This window comes from Branchiostoma lanceolatum, chromosome 1, assembly GCF_035083965.1.
Source record: "Branchiostoma lanceolatum isolate klBraLanc5 chromosome 1, klBraLanc5.hap2, whole genome shotgun sequence".
NCBI lineage: Eukaryota > Metazoa > Chordata > Leptocardii > Amphioxiformes > Branchiostomatidae > Branchiostoma > Branchiostoma lanceolatum.
The window spans coordinates 5,389,941-5,404,484 of NC_089722.1; the positions used below are offsets into that span (position 1 = coordinate 5,389,941).

The 14,544-nt window shown below is 46.7% G+C and overlaps 2 protein-coding genes across 3 annotated transcripts in view; one reads left to right on the forward strand and one right to left on the reverse strand.

Annotated features, from left to right (window-relative positions):
* LOC136430769 (myosin-6-like) overlaps positions 1-9,667 on the forward strand; it is a 30,396-nt gene extending 20,729 nt beyond the window's left edge. For both annotated transcript variants that reach the window (XM_066421673.1, XM_066421684.1), the window contains 13 exons: positions 292-537; positions 835-1,016; positions 1,357-1,707; positions 2,102-2,266; positions 2,860-2,954; positions 3,243-3,483; positions 3,850-4,051; positions 4,756-4,928; positions 5,504-5,651; positions 6,558-6,728; positions 7,610-7,810; positions 8,267-8,416; positions 9,244-9,667. In XM_066421673.1, coding sequence (XP_066277770.1) covers positions 292-537; positions 835-1,016; positions 1,357-1,707; positions 2,102-2,266; positions 2,860-2,954; positions 3,243-3,483; positions 3,850-4,051; positions 4,756-4,928; positions 5,504-5,651; positions 6,558-6,728; positions 7,610-7,810; positions 8,267-8,416; positions 9,244-9,261 — 2,343 coding nt within the window. In that variant the 3' untranslated portion in view covers positions 9,262-9,667. The remainder of the gene's footprint in view (positions 1-291; positions 538-834; positions 1,017-1,356; positions 1,708-2,101; positions 2,267-2,859; positions 2,955-3,242; positions 3,484-3,849; positions 4,052-4,755; positions 4,929-5,503; positions 5,652-6,557; positions 6,729-7,609; positions 7,811-8,266; positions 8,417-9,243) is intronic.
* Positions 9,668-9,913: 246 nt separating this feature from the next.
* Positions 9,914-14,544, reverse strand: part of LOC136430731 (myosin-7-like) — a 36,622-nt gene continuing 31,991 nt past the window's right edge. The window contains exons 26-32 of the mRNA XM_066421584.1: positions 13,774-14,537; positions 13,360-13,600; positions 12,664-13,186; positions 12,381-12,551; positions 12,069-12,269; positions 11,753-11,887; positions 9,914-10,514 (exon numbers count right to left, since the gene is read on the reverse strand). Coding sequence (XP_066277681.1) covers positions 10,506-10,514; positions 11,753-11,887; positions 12,069-12,269; positions 12,381-12,551; positions 12,664-13,186; positions 13,360-13,600; positions 13,774-14,537 — 2,044 coding nt within the window. The 3' untranslated portion in view covers positions 9,914-10,505. The remainder of the gene's footprint in view (positions 10,515-11,752; positions 11,888-12,068; positions 12,270-12,380; positions 12,552-12,663; positions 13,187-13,359; positions 13,601-13,773; positions 14,538-14,544) is intronic.

A 14,544-nucleotide genomic window follows, 5' to 3' on the forward strand; every position in this document is an offset into this window, starting at 1 on the left:
TACAAAACATTAAAAAATAACCCACAGTTTAAAATTAGATAGAATGAAATAGAATATATCAAAGTTGTATTTTCTTAACTAACTGAACAGAACTTCGACACACTAAGAGGGCCAGGAGTCACTAGAACCAACTAGCGACCCTGTGCCTAAAATAGAAGAGAGAGTTGTCTACATCCACTTTGCGTCAGCAGTTGATGCTCTTGGATAATATGTTTGATTGATAGATTTATGAATTGATCGATTGATTGCTTGCTTGCTTGACGTGTCCACTTGTTGCCCCCCTCCCCCCAGGTTGAGCTGAGTAAGAAGCGCGAGGCCGAGCTGGTGAAGATTCGGCAGGACTTCGAGGAGACGAAGATCGCGCACGAGGCGCAGCTGGCCGCCATGCGGAAGAAGTCCGGGGAGAGCTACACGGAGATGAGCCAGCAGATCGAGAACCTGCAGCGCTCCAAGGCCAAGCTGGAAAAGGACAAGAACACCCTGCGGCTCGAGGTCGACGACATGTCGGGCAACTTGGAACAGCTCACCAAGCAAAAGGTAATTTTTGGGTCGTTATTGTCATCGCCGACGGAAAAAACCTTCTCTGCAATAGAGAGAGTTCCGTAGTCTGGCAGTCCGTACAAAGAAGCCGTTGCTGTAGAAGAACTTTGAGACTGGTAATTGAACAGTGTAACGATAGGAGCTAAAGAAATACAAATGTTAACGCTTAAAGGCTCTCAATGGCCGGGGGTGCAACTAGTGTCAGATTATCAGAGCAATGGCCATAAAAAGTACCGCCATACGTCTTTCCTTCATAAATGTGATACTTAGCGTATGAAACGTTCTTCTCCGTAGGTGAACTTTGACAAGCTGAACCGGACCCTGGAGGAGAACCTGAACGAGGCGAACATCAAGGTGGACGAGCAGAACCGGCAGCTTCAGGAGTTCTCCGCCATGAAGAGCCGCATGCTGGCCGAGCACAACGACGTCGTGCGCAACCTGGAGGAGGCCGAGAGCCAGTCTAACCAGCTCAGCAGGTAACCATTGTTTATCCAGTATCTCAATGTGTTACTACAAAAGCAACGGTCCAAACAGCTCAGCAGGTAGCCTTCTTTGTATTGCTTATCCAGTATCCCAATGTTTTACTACCAAAGAGACTGAAGGAGGAAGAGTGCCAGATAAACCAGCTGAGCAGGGACCCTTCTCTATCTGTATTGTTTATACCGTATCCCAATGTGTTAGTACCAAATAGACTGGAGGAGGAAGAGAGCCGGTTTAACCAGCTTAGCAGGTAGCTGTCTCTATACGTATTGTTTATCCAGTATCTCAGACTGGATGACGTTAGGTTAAACAATGTGCGTTTCCCGCCCTCCGCAGGACCAAGAGTATGCTGATGCAGCAGATCGAGGAGCTGAAGCGCCAGCTTGAGGAGGAGACCAAGGCCAAGAACCACCTGTCCCACCAGCTGCGCGCCTCGCAGCACGACTGCGACACCTTCCGCGAGCAGCTGGAGGAGGAGCAGGAGGCCAAGTCTGAGATGCAGCGAGCCCTCTCCAAGGCGCACACGGAAGTCGCGGCCTGGAGGACCAAGTACGAGACGGACGCCATCCAGAGGACGGAGGAGCTGGAGGAGGCCAAGAAGAGACTGGCGCAGCGTCTTCAGGAAGCTGAAGAAAAGGTGGAGATCTCCAACTCCAGATGCAGCAGCTTGGAAAAGACCAAGAACAGGTATGGAATTTGAGTACTCCTATTCTTAACGTTTAGGAATCACTCATGATAAGCATAGATAAATAGATGGATAAGAATATCTTTAATTTGAAGATAACGGACTGTTTTTCTAGATAGGTGGAAATGACTCTTCACTAGTCGGACTTATCAAAGATGTATTCCTTCAAAATCAACTCATTTCTCAAATCTCTCAACGAATACCTGGTGATGGATCAAAGGATATGATTATGATTTGTTTCAAATATATAATATAGTAACAAAAACGTGTTTAATGATGTTTTTAGCTCTCACTCCATCCTCTCATCTCTCTTCTTTCTTCTTTCTCCCTCTTTCCCCTTTTCTCTCTCCCCTTCTCCCCCTCTCTCCCTCTCCCTCTCTCTCTCCCTGTGTGAAGGTTGGCTGCGGAAAACGAGGACCTGATGATTGACGTGGAGAAGGCGAACAGCATCGCGGCGCAGCTGGAGAAGAAGCAGCGCATGTTCGACAAGATCGTCACGGACTGGAGGGTCAAGTGCGAGGAGATGGGCGTGGAGATGGAGGAGCTCACCAAGGAGAACAGGTGATGAGAATGGTTCTAATTCTCACAAAAGAGTTGGTTTATTGGTCAGATATTACCCGTGCAATGGCAGCCAGTGCTGAATTACTCAATTAGTGCAGGGTTTACAATCACATATTACACAACAGATTCATATTTGCGAAACTGTCGCAAGGGTCTGGGCGGCTGCCATTCGGCGCCAGGAGGTGACCTCAATACGACCTTCCCTAACCGAAGTCAGGTACCCATTCACACCTAGGTGGAGTGAGGAAAGTCGTGTAAGGTGCCTTTCCCAAGGGCACAACATCGAGGCATACCAGTGGTTTCGAACCCGGGACCTCTCGGTTCTGAGCGAAACACCCTACCAATTGAGCCACACGATGCCACAGGGTAGCAGGGTCCCTGAATTGTTCTGTCGCTTAACATGTAAAAGAGACACAGTCTCTCTATCAGTCAGTCCACACATTAAAACTACATATTTAAACTACATGGAATCGTTTCCAAGGAAACTATAACTACAAACAAATCTTGTGTACGAGTTAACAAACCTCAGAATTACTGGTGATCAAATAACAAATATGCATGCTGATAACTGATATTTTTATCATTGCAATCAGGACCCTCAACAACGAGCTCATGAAGCTCAAGACGGCCTACGAGGAGTCCTTCGGAGCGATGGAGGAGCTGAAGAAGGAGAACAAGACGCTCTCAGGTTGGTGATAATTTTCGATAAATGTATGTAAATCCATGCAAACTAGCTTGCGTCATCCACCGCACATTCTATCGATTTTGATGTTTGATGTATATGTCGTTTAGGTCGCAAGTATTTCACTGCTGTGTAAGTGAATGACGGTAAAAGCTTAACTCTACTGACCTAATGCTGCATGAAGAGCCGAATTTGACTCGACGTGGTGTTTTAACAGTGTATAGTGGAGTGGCGTCTGATTGAGAATAAGACATTGGCAGGAGTCGAGAGCTTAAGCGGTCGCTCCCATTCCAGACGAGATCCATGACATCAGCGACCACCTCTCGGAGGCGACCAAGCACGTCCACGAGATGGAGAAGACCAAGAAGCGCCTTGAGGTGGAGAAGGAGGAGATGCACACTGCTCTGGAGGAAGCTGAGGGCGCGCTGGAGATAGAGGAGGGCAAGGTCCTCCGCCTCAACCTGGAGCTGTCTCAGATCAAGTCCGACATCGACCGCAGACTGGCGGAGAAGGAGGAGGAGTTCGAGACAACACGGTAGGGCGGGTTCAAGGGCATGCTGTAATGTTTCAGCGCTCTTTACTGTTCTACTGAGACAGGGGAGGCACTGGACATGTGCCCACCCATTTCCTTCCTTCCTTTTCTTTCCTTGGCCTTCCTTCCTTCCTTCCTTCCTTCCTTCATTGATTCCTTCCTTCCTTCATTCCTTCCTACAACTTCATTCATCACATGATTTTGTTATTTTTCTCAATGTCAAGTCGCAAGTCAGTAACGCCCTTATATATTATTCAAAACTAATCTGTTTTAGGCGTTCTCTAGGTAATAATTTTACAGGGTTCTACTTCTCCGCCGTTCGGGCTTCTCTCCAGACAAATATGACATTTTTGTTTCTCCCACGAAAAGCAAAAATCACGCGAGATCCATCGAGAGCCTGACGACGTCCCTGGAGGTGGAGAGCAAGGGTCGCGCCGAGGCCATCCGGCAGAAGAAGAAGATCGAGTCGGACCTGAACGAGGTGGAGGTCCAGCTGGACACCGCCAACAAGGCCAACTCCGAGGCCAGGAAGCTGCTGGCCAAGTACACCAACCAGCTGCAGGAGATGCAGGTACGGCGTTTGGTGTTTGTGTTGAACAGGATGTGTTTTGTAGTGTACAGTATGGTTCACAATGCCGGCACTCACCGCCTGGCGAACGTCGAATGTACAACAGGGGGAAGGAATTTTCACTGAAAATCTTGATGAATTACTTTTACATATTCATCCACTGGGCTAATTGAATGTCACAACAAAAGAAAAGTTTGCAGATTCATATATACTATGGGGATAATGGGGATGACTCATGTATTCATTGTCAAGTAAACAAGATCAAACATACTGCTTTCAGCCCTTCTCAGCATGCGTATGGCATAAAGATCGTTGTCCTTGTTGGTCCCCACGTTTAACTTGACGAGTAGTTGTTTTCTTCAATTTTCGTTATCAAACACACTGCATTTAGACCTTCTCAGCATGAATACCTATCTACCTAGTCCCTTGACATTCAGGTTGTGGCGAAAGGCTAGCCATAAAGACGGAAAGCTGTCTCCAGGCTTGTCTGTTTCTTGCAGCCTTCTGACCAGGTTTAGGAACGTCCACTCTGTGATGTTTTCCTGACATGATTTTCTCTGTCGTCCCTCTAGCTCAGTCGACCTCCTTCCTGAGTGACCTGCAGAATCATCTTAGCTATGTTGTTTTGGCGCGTCACGTGGCCGAACCACTGGAACTTACGCCTCTAGCATGGATATACAATGACCTTTATCCTTGTTGCTCCCCAGGTCCAACTTGACGACGAGCAGCGTGCTAAGGAGGAGCTGCGCGAGCGGTGCAGCACGGCCGAGAGGCGGGTGAACATGTACACCTCCGAGCTGAACGAGCTGCGCGCGCAGATGGAGATCGCCGAGAGGAACCGCAAAATCTGCGAGGCGGAAGTCATGGAGGCCACCGAGAGGTATGTCTTAGTGTAAAAGTAAAAGTGAAAGGTGAAAGTGTGTAGGCAACACATGAATACAGATAGCGTGGTGCAGTCATAAGCTGGTTCCAAGTAGTCCTAGCTGTTTTTCTAAGCTATTATACTGGAAAGAAGTTTAGTTCTTACAACCTGTCTTCGCTGTATGATTCTGTAAAAGAAAAAGACGTAAAACGCGTCTTCAAGAATACCTTATTAAGTTGGTCAACACGGTGTTTAAGCAGAACCTTAAATGATGTAAAGGTACGAGATTTTGTTATTTATTTATTGTTTATTTCGGGCTCGACGGCCCATATTGACAGACAGACACATATATGCGTCACCCACGCTAGTACAGGTTACAATAAAGAATAAATTACATTACATTAAATTAAATTTGACCGTTAACCCAGAATGTTCTCCCAACGTCCAGGCTGAACGTGCTGAGTACCCAGAACGCCGCCCTGTCGGCCAAGCGGAAACTAGAGGGGTAGTGTTGGGGTTTGGTTTGGGGCTAGATTTAGGTTTAGGTTTAGGGTTAGGTGTACCATATGTAAGCATGTGCTCTTATTGCCCAGGTTGAACGAGCTGAGTACCCAGAACGCCGCCCTGTCGGCCCACAAGCGGAAGCTGGAGGGCGAGCTGCAGCAGATGGGCAACGAGCTGGAGGAGACCCAGAACGACGCCAGGCAGACCGAGGAGAAGGCCAAGAAGGCCATCGCTGACGTGAGTCAAACACATACCAAAAGCAAACCGTTTATCAACTTCTTGATATGGCGAAACAAATCAATACAGGCACATAGCATGTAACTGTAAACATGATTGGATATGTCAAAGTCACTAACTTGTAATGGTATTTTGGACATGTCACTGGTACGTGAATGAACACATGACCCAGGACATTTTTTGATTTTAATGAATAAAAATTGAAAGATTGCAAAGCAACATCCCCTGTCAGTCGATAGCATTGGATGAAAACTTGCTGTCAGGTGTACCTGTAGGCAAGGGAGGATCTAAGGTCCTTCACGGTTTATCTGAGGTAGTCTGCACATTGAGTCGTTTGCAGAAATTTGCCTCCACTATGTTACAGTATATAAATGATTTGACATAAGTTAACGCCGCGTTTTGGGCATAGTTGATTAATATATGGACCAGTTCACATGTAACCCAACTGCGTGGGAAACGAATCACCTAGTTACCCTCTGCATGCCTGGGATATAGACATCTATTAGAGGTCAGCATGATTTTGTCTTTTAGGGGCATTGAGCCGCCCACGGCCTTTATGGAGCTGCATGTGACAAGGCGTTTCGGGGCATATCCCTAATAGAAAAGCCCTTTATGATGCGCGACCCCGATGTGAAGAATCATATCATATGAGGATTGACGTTCTGATGAATTGGGGTTTACATATAAGAGGGGCATATGTTATATTAATTAGAATTCTTACCCGAAGGCTAATTGCAAGATGACTAGGTCTCGAACTCTATATTGGGAGCAGTGGAAGACGAGACGTATGTCCCATGTATTCGATCATGCATGAGTTCTGTCATTTAAAGAGGGAAGTCTTTTCGTCCGTAAATGTAGATAGATTTAGGTATTATACAGAGGCTGATTGTTCCCTGCTGTTCACAGGCCAGCCGCATGGCGGACGAGTTGAGGCAGGAGTCTGACAAGGTCACTCACCTGGAGAAGGTCAAGAAGAACCTTGAGGAGAACATGCGGGATTTCCAGCGCCGTCTGGACGAGGCCGAGACCATCGCGATGAAGGGCGGGAAGCGTCACCTGCAGAAGCTGGAGACTAAGGTCAGGGATGTTGTTTTTTTTCAAAATAAATCTGTTTTTAACAACACTTGGAGTTCTAGCTGTCCGGCACTTGTTGTTTTTTTAACCCAAGAATGTTATTGCCATTTTCGTTATATGCTTTGAAATTGTATCTAACAACACTTGTAGTTCTACCTGTACCTGTCTGGTCCTCTGAGCTTATGTCGTTCGATAAGATACAATCATGTCTAACCATATGACTGCAAAGCTGCTGCGTTATGCAAAGGGGCGCTTATTTACCGGTGGAGCAATGCATGTCGATGACACTGTGAATATGAACATATATAGCAGAAACGTAATTTGGTCGGCCTCTGTGACCCGGAAGTTCTGGCACAATATTGCTTACGGTTCATAAACAGTCAGAAGCTACACACGATTTCCATGTTAACTACGTCAGCTTCCATGACAAACGAGAAATTGGTGTCTGATAAAATCGGGACATGATGAGCCTGAGGTCACAGCCTCGCCATAGAGCTCCAATGGTAGGGGAAGCGTATCTCTGCATTCATAAGTTACCAACTAGTCAAGCTGGCGTCAAAGAGACTGTCAACTGCTGGATTGGCCTGGATGCCATCCTAGTTAGTTGGTAAGGAGGGGGAGGTCGGTAAACTGAGATATGTATGTCTATGACACCGAAATCATATCCAGTTGCTTGAGTAATGCTATTTGACGTAACTGGGATACGGCACCCAGGCGAGGTCACAGTCACCTCTTTTAACCTATGACGCACAGACCAAGTAGTGGTGCCAGTGGGTATTTCAAGCATTTAGCCACTATTCTGTGTTGCGCGGGAACTATGCTGGTTGTACTACATTATCAATCCACAAGAGGGCGCCTATAAACCATACTGTCTTCCACCACAGGTCCACGACCTGGAGGCGGAGCTTGACGCTGAGCAGAGGCGCCACCAAGACACCCTGAAGAACCTGCGCAAGAACGAGCGCCGTCTGAAGGAGATGACGTTCCAGTCGGACGAGGACCGTAAGAACCAGGAGCGTCTCCAAGAGCTGGTGGAGAAATTGCAGATCAAGATTAAGACGTACAAGAGGCAGTCTGAGGAGTCGGTAAGACACGTTCTTTTTAGGAAGTACTGTATTCAGCGTGTAGTAGGTAGCCATTCCTTCGCTAACTATGGTTTTAGGGATGTGGGAATGATTATTGGTCGGTGTCCTACAGACGAATCTGCTAGCTGCCTGCACCCCTGTACTCTCTAGAATGCGTTTTATCACATTAGACCTATTACGGTTGCTCTAAAATGTATACTTGCCTTTTTTCAGTCAACCGGAAAGTCTTTTTTGTTAACATGTTATAGTGTGACAACTGATTTGTCACAAGAACAAACTATTTACAATAATACTAGCGAGTAATACCGGTATTTACTCAGCAGGACGTTTCTGTTTTTTTTAAGTATGACGGTATGACTACAAGAGACTGTCTTGATCTTGTAATTTGCTTACGTCTTGCCTGTCCTTCGCTCTTGACTGTTTCTCATGATCGAACGATCTGCTTCCACCTCGCAGGAGGAGAACGCCAACGTGAACCTGGCTAAGTTCCGGAAGGTGCAGCACCAGCTGGAGGACGCCGACGAGCGCGCCGACATCGCCGAGAGCGCGTTGGCCAAGCTGCGGGCCAAGTACCACAGCGGCAACCCCACGGCGGGGACCAAGAAGGTAGGGGACATGCTCTATTTCTTTGTCTGTTATACAGTCTAACGCCCCTATTTCACTGGACCCGCTGCACGTTGGCGACCTCGCTGCGACCAAGCGATTTGACAGAGCTCTGAACGAATTTCATTTATCAAAAATGAATATTTTTTACGCTTTTGTTTTGTTTTTGTACGTTTTTGCATGATAATTCCATTATAAATTGAAGGGTAATACAAATCCAATGTAGGACGCAGCTAGCGAGGTCGCCGACGTCCAGTGAGATAGGGGCTTAAGACTTCCCAAGAAGACCGCTCAGTTTGTCGATAAAATCTGGTCTATGTGGACAAGTGGTCACTATATAGAGGATTCTTGATGCTTATGCCAATGGGGAAAAGTATCTAAAGGACCAACAAATAGTGGCCACACAGGCCAGCCCTTGCATTTGGTGGTCACCTGTGCAGGGTTGACTGTATCCTATTGGCTCTGCAGTAGGGCTCAGTGACCAGTGGTTTAGTACAAGTGGCTAGCGCTGGTGACTAAGGTTCTACCAGTCACAATTGCCTTGAAGAAGGTGACAGATGGTCACGGAAACGTCGGTGGAATCAAGGATGTCCTTGGTGGAATAAATCTCTTGGTTGTGTAAAAAGAGTCTTTTTATTCAGTGACTTACCAACCTGATGAAACAATTCACGGACTAAGCCTCTAATTCGGAAGAAAATCATGACGAAGAAGTGTTCTTTGTTGTCATTTTCAATTTCGTTTCATTTTTCTTCTTTCCTCTCCCTGTCTTTTACTTTGTTTCCTTATTCTCACTGTCTCTTATTTTCTTTCTTTTCTGTCTATCTGAACAGTCCAAGCAGGATGAGTAGAGGAGCACGCTGCGAGGATTGCTTTCTCCCATCTTCACTTCCATAAACGACTCGTTAACGACGCAGGACCGACGGACGTGACTAACAAAATCATCAAAAAGCAAAACAAAACAAAATATTGACACTCTAAGATAAACAGCAACGAATGAGGACTTTACATATAGATCATCGTTGGGACATGAGTTGGTATAATGGTTATTTTGAAAAATGGGATCAATATACATATAAGAGTTGGAAGTGTGTGGTCGATCGTGTTGCTCTGTCAATTATGCCCACTTCTGGTGTCACTTTGAAAACGAACGGCTTTAATTATGTAACTTTTTCATTCGAATCACTATGCTTTATATTTCTGTTGACGACGTCAGTCAAACATACCAATAAATAAATGCAGATATTTACATTGCCAGGCCTTTCTTCTGCCATTTGTATGTTCCTTTTTTATTACTTTTACGATGTCGAAATAATATTAATTCATCTGATGCGTAGTTCTATATGATATACATAAGGAATGCTCTATGTTAATTGCCATAACATAGATAGCATCACCGTCATGCAGTATGCTCAGGCACAGCACGTACCCGGACCATATTTCACCCATATTCTCATCCACCTTTAAAAACCGTACAAGTAAGAATAAAACGAGAGTCATGGGTTTTGTTCAAAGAAGTTTAATCAGTATCAAATGCAACGAAGCAACCATACACGTCACAAACCATACATTTCTCAAACGCATCTCTAAGGCTACTTAGTGGTCCCGGAAGAGATACACATACAATATATACTCAGTTTTACACACTTCGGGTACCGTATTTCGCCCAAGTCAGTCCCAAAGTTTTTGCAATTGAACAATTCCGACAGCTTTTTATTCTTTCATTTCGGGACGTTTACATGGTTTAGGTTTGGATTCCTACTTAACGTGTATCACAAAGACAGACAAAGACATGAAAGGTGACGGTCGTGCAAGTTCTGTGTTTTCATTATGTAAGTGTTCACTGTACCTTTACGATTGACTAAATCCAGTCTACGTTAGAGATGTGGACGGTACATTTGCTCGCCATGTTTTTCTTTGAAAACCTCAATAAGCGTCCTTCCCACTCAGTTGCTGTGTCTGTAGAAATGTGCGTGCGTTGGGGCCCCTAAGTGGGAAGTACCGCTAGAGAGAAAGTCAGCGAATCACATAGAGGCGTACTGGGTTTCTAAAGTGGTTGTTCTGTACTCTGTAGTTGAAGGGGTCCGTCAGCAATTTACTTTCCCTGCAAAATAAAAAGAAAGAACACTTGTTAGAACCACAAGCCTGTCATCTGGATAAGCAAACTATGATAGGCTTGATAACAGAGCATTAATCTGACTGGTTTTAACGTTAGAAGTGAAAATATATTACGATTATGTTCACATGTAGGTCCCAAATTAGATGAACTGTCAAAGCCTTTCACAAAGCATAAGTTATGAGTCAAAAAGTGAATTTTTGTATCTTGAAGAAAATATGCTTTAGAAACTATTATTAGTTTCATGTCCATGCCTTATCATTATCAAATCATTAGTTTCGCGCTATGGTCGAAGCGACATGTTTGCGAGTATGCAACTGTCTACGGCAGCCTTCTCTTCTTGGAGGAGTTCCATGTTAGCCATGAAGAGGAGACTCGCGTGGACTAAATGCTATCTCTCTACCATCTACAGCTATCCACGGTTGTAGTGGATGTGAAATGGTAACTTACTCTTTGCAACCCGCAAGGCGCGTCGTAAAGGGTTTACTTCTGTAATAGAAGTAACAAGGAGAACATGAGCCACCATAGAGACGGTCGGGGGGGGGGGGCATTTACATACGCGTGGTGGTGCGATATGATGGCGATTTGGTGTTGTGGAAAAGGGAATATAGAAGACATGGCAGGCAGAGAAAGGGTGTGGATCGAAAGGGTTTTTGATTGAGAGGGCTAGGGAGAGCGTTAGGTGGAAAAATTAGAAGAAATTTCCATAGCGATGCGTACATATATTAGAGTTTTGACCGTTTGGGTAGCTTCTAAACAAGGTGGGAGCAGGTAGGACGCAATACATTGGGATGTTAATGATAGATCTGATATCGTTTTTAAGAAAGAGTTAAGGAATGACAGGTAAGACATGGGGTCAGTTTTGGACAGGTGTTGTTAATCTCCTACAGTTATGAATTTGAAGGTAAAGTATATAGGTAATACGCTTATAAACAACCAATTGACTGAAAGCTTTAATGTTAAAAGTAAAATGAGCTTACATTCCAACACGACACTGTCATAAACTTAAACATGTGATTTGTCTAAACGTAATTACGTTGCGTGTTTAGATGTATCTTAGTAAGTCTTAATGGGCATGTGATAATTCAAACCACATACTACCATAGTTTGCATTGTGGAACAAGTTTAGGGTGATGAAATGATCCAATAAGAAGACACGACAGCCATTCATTGATGCTATTACAGAACGAAAACCGGTCGGGGACACCGAGACACTACAAACTCACCTTGGATGGAGCAGAGCGATGCTGGGCGCGCATCTTGCCCAGGGCGGACTCGGCCATCTCGGCTCTCTCCTGGGCATCCTCCAGATCGTGCTGGGTCTTGCGCCACTTGGCCAGGTTAACGTTGGCCTGCTCCTCCTGTGTACCAAATGAGCAAATATGAATCAATCGTTACGCCAATCGTCGCATTAGTGACCTAAAAGTGGAAAAGAACGGAGCGAAGTTCTGATTTATTTGAATATACAATACTTATTTGTCAATGCAGTTTTGTCTTTGGCAGAATATCACAAGATTAGATAATACATATCGGACTACGTACAGCCTCCTCCACTTGTCTCTTGTAAGACTTGATCTTCAGTTGCAGCTTCTCGACCATCTCCTGCATGCGCTCCTCCTTCTTGCGGTCCTCGTCGGCCTGGAAGCTCAGCTCCTTGAGACGGCGCTCATTCTTCCTCAGGTTCTTCAGGGTCTCCTGGTGACGCCTCTGCTCAGTGTCGAGTTCCGCTTCAAGGTCGCGCACCTGTGATCCGAAAAATCAAAAACTTAATAATGCACCCTTCAAATCAAACCCAGATTCAGTGTAAAAAAAGGAGTGATTCCTTGAGAAAGTCGACACGAAATCAGCCCTTACTCTAGCCTCCAGCTTCTGCAGCTGGCGCTTGCCACCCTTCATGGCTACAGCCTCGGCCTCGTCCAGTCTCCTCTGCAGGTCCTTGATGGAGGCTTCAAGGTTCTTCTTGGTCTTCTCGATGTGGGCGGTGTGCTCCTGCTCCTGGCGCAGGTCCTCGGCGATGCGGGAGGCCTGTAGAGAAGAATCAGTCATATTGTAAATTCGCGTAGTCCCACTGTTAGCTGATAAAACGACGTACTGTAGAAAATGAATTTTTATGTTAGTGTACACCACAGGTACTTACATCTCCGATGGCCTTCTTTGCCTTCTCTTCGGTCTGCCTGTGCTCAGACATAACCTCGTCCAGCTCAGCCTGCAGGGTCTGGATCTCACCCTCCAGCTTCCTCTTGTGGCCAGCCAGAGAGGAGTTCTGTGCAGACAGCTCGCCAACGCGGTCAGAAGATTCCACAAGCTCGGCCTCGGTCATCTTGCGGGCCCTCTCAGCTTGGTCAAGGCCGTTGCGGAGCTCTTCGAGCTCAGCGGTCAGCATGTTGGAGCGGCGCTCAGACATGGCGAGATGCTCGCGGGCCTCCTCGCGTGCCCTCTGTTCGTCGTCGATTGTAGCCTGAACCTCCTGGATCTGGTTCTGGAGCTTGTTGATGGTCTTCCTGGCCTCGTTGTTGGCCTTGGTGGCGTTTTCCAACGCAGCCTCGACCTCATTTACATCAGCCTCCAGCTTCTTCTTGGACCTGACAGCCTCGTTCCTTCCCTTGGACTCTACGTCCAGGGTAGTCTGCAGGGCATCCAAGGCCCTCTGGTGGTTCTTACTGTAACAGCAAGGACATCGATATGAATGACATATTTAACCATGTTGGCAGCCATCTTCCTTAGAAGTTATAGTTATGATTCAAAAGTGTTTCTTATCCTGTAAGGGATTATTCATTATCATTGCATTCAGTATGAAGTTCAAAGCAAACAGAAGCGTAAATGAAATTCTTACCGTGTGTTCTCGAACTCCTCGTCCTTCTCGGCCAGCCTGCGGTCGATGTCAGCCTTGAGCTGAGACAGCTCGAGCTGGACACGCAGGACCTTGCCCTCCTCCACTTCCAGTGCACCCTCTGCCTCCTCGAGGGCGGTCACCAGTTCCTCCTTCTCTACTTCCAGGCGCTTCTTGGCCTTCTCGAGCTCGTGGACTGTCTTGCCGCCCTCGCCAAGCTGGTCGGTCAGTTCGTGGATTTCATCTGCAAGAGTTAAGAATATTGATATTTCTTTCCCGTGAACACAAATATTTAGTTGTCAAAGAAAGGACAACATGCTGGTAAGTTCGATACAGAAATGTTTTTGTTGTATTGATTACGGTTTGTAATAATGCAAGCATATTATCATACGAAATGAAAATATAAAAATGATTTACCATGTAGGGCCTTGTTCTCCTTCTTCAGGCTTTCCAGGGCCTCTAGAGTCTCCTCGTATTGTCCCTTCAGCTTGTACAGCTCGTTGGCATAGGCACGGGCCTCCTTAGTAGAGGTCTCCAGCTCAGCACTGATCTCCTCGCATTTGGTCTTCCACTCGGCGATCTGCTTGTCAACCAGACGCTGCTTCTTCTCCAGCTGAGCTGCCGCGCCGTTAGCGCGCTCAACGTCGATCATGAGATCCTCGACCTCACCGGCGAGCCTGTTCTTGGCCTTCTCCAGAGAGCTGCACTTGGCATTGGCGGCCTCCACCTGTTCCTCAGCATCCTGAAGGCGAGCAGCCAGCTTCTTCTTGGCATCCTCCAGCTCCTCAGCGCGCTGGATGGCGTCGGACTCGTACTTGGCACGCCAGGCAGTGACCTCAGTGTTGGCCTTGGACAGGGCACGCTGGATCTCAGCCTTGCCTTCCTGCTCCTCCTCCAGCTGAACCTTCAGAGTGTCGGAGTCGTGCTGGGCAGCACGCAGCTGGTGAGCCAGGTGGTTCTTGGCCTTGGTCTCCTCCTCAAGCTGGCGCTTCAGCTCCTCGAGCTGCTGGTTCAGCATGCTCTTGGCACGGCCCAACTGGCTGCACTGGCTCTCGGACTCCTCAAGCTGGCGGGCGATCTCGGAGTTCTCGGTCTCCAGACGGGACTTCAGGGATGTAAGTTCCTGGATCTGCCTTCCGGACTCTTCGATCTTTACGTTGGACTCGGCGATCTGCTCCTCAAGAGCGC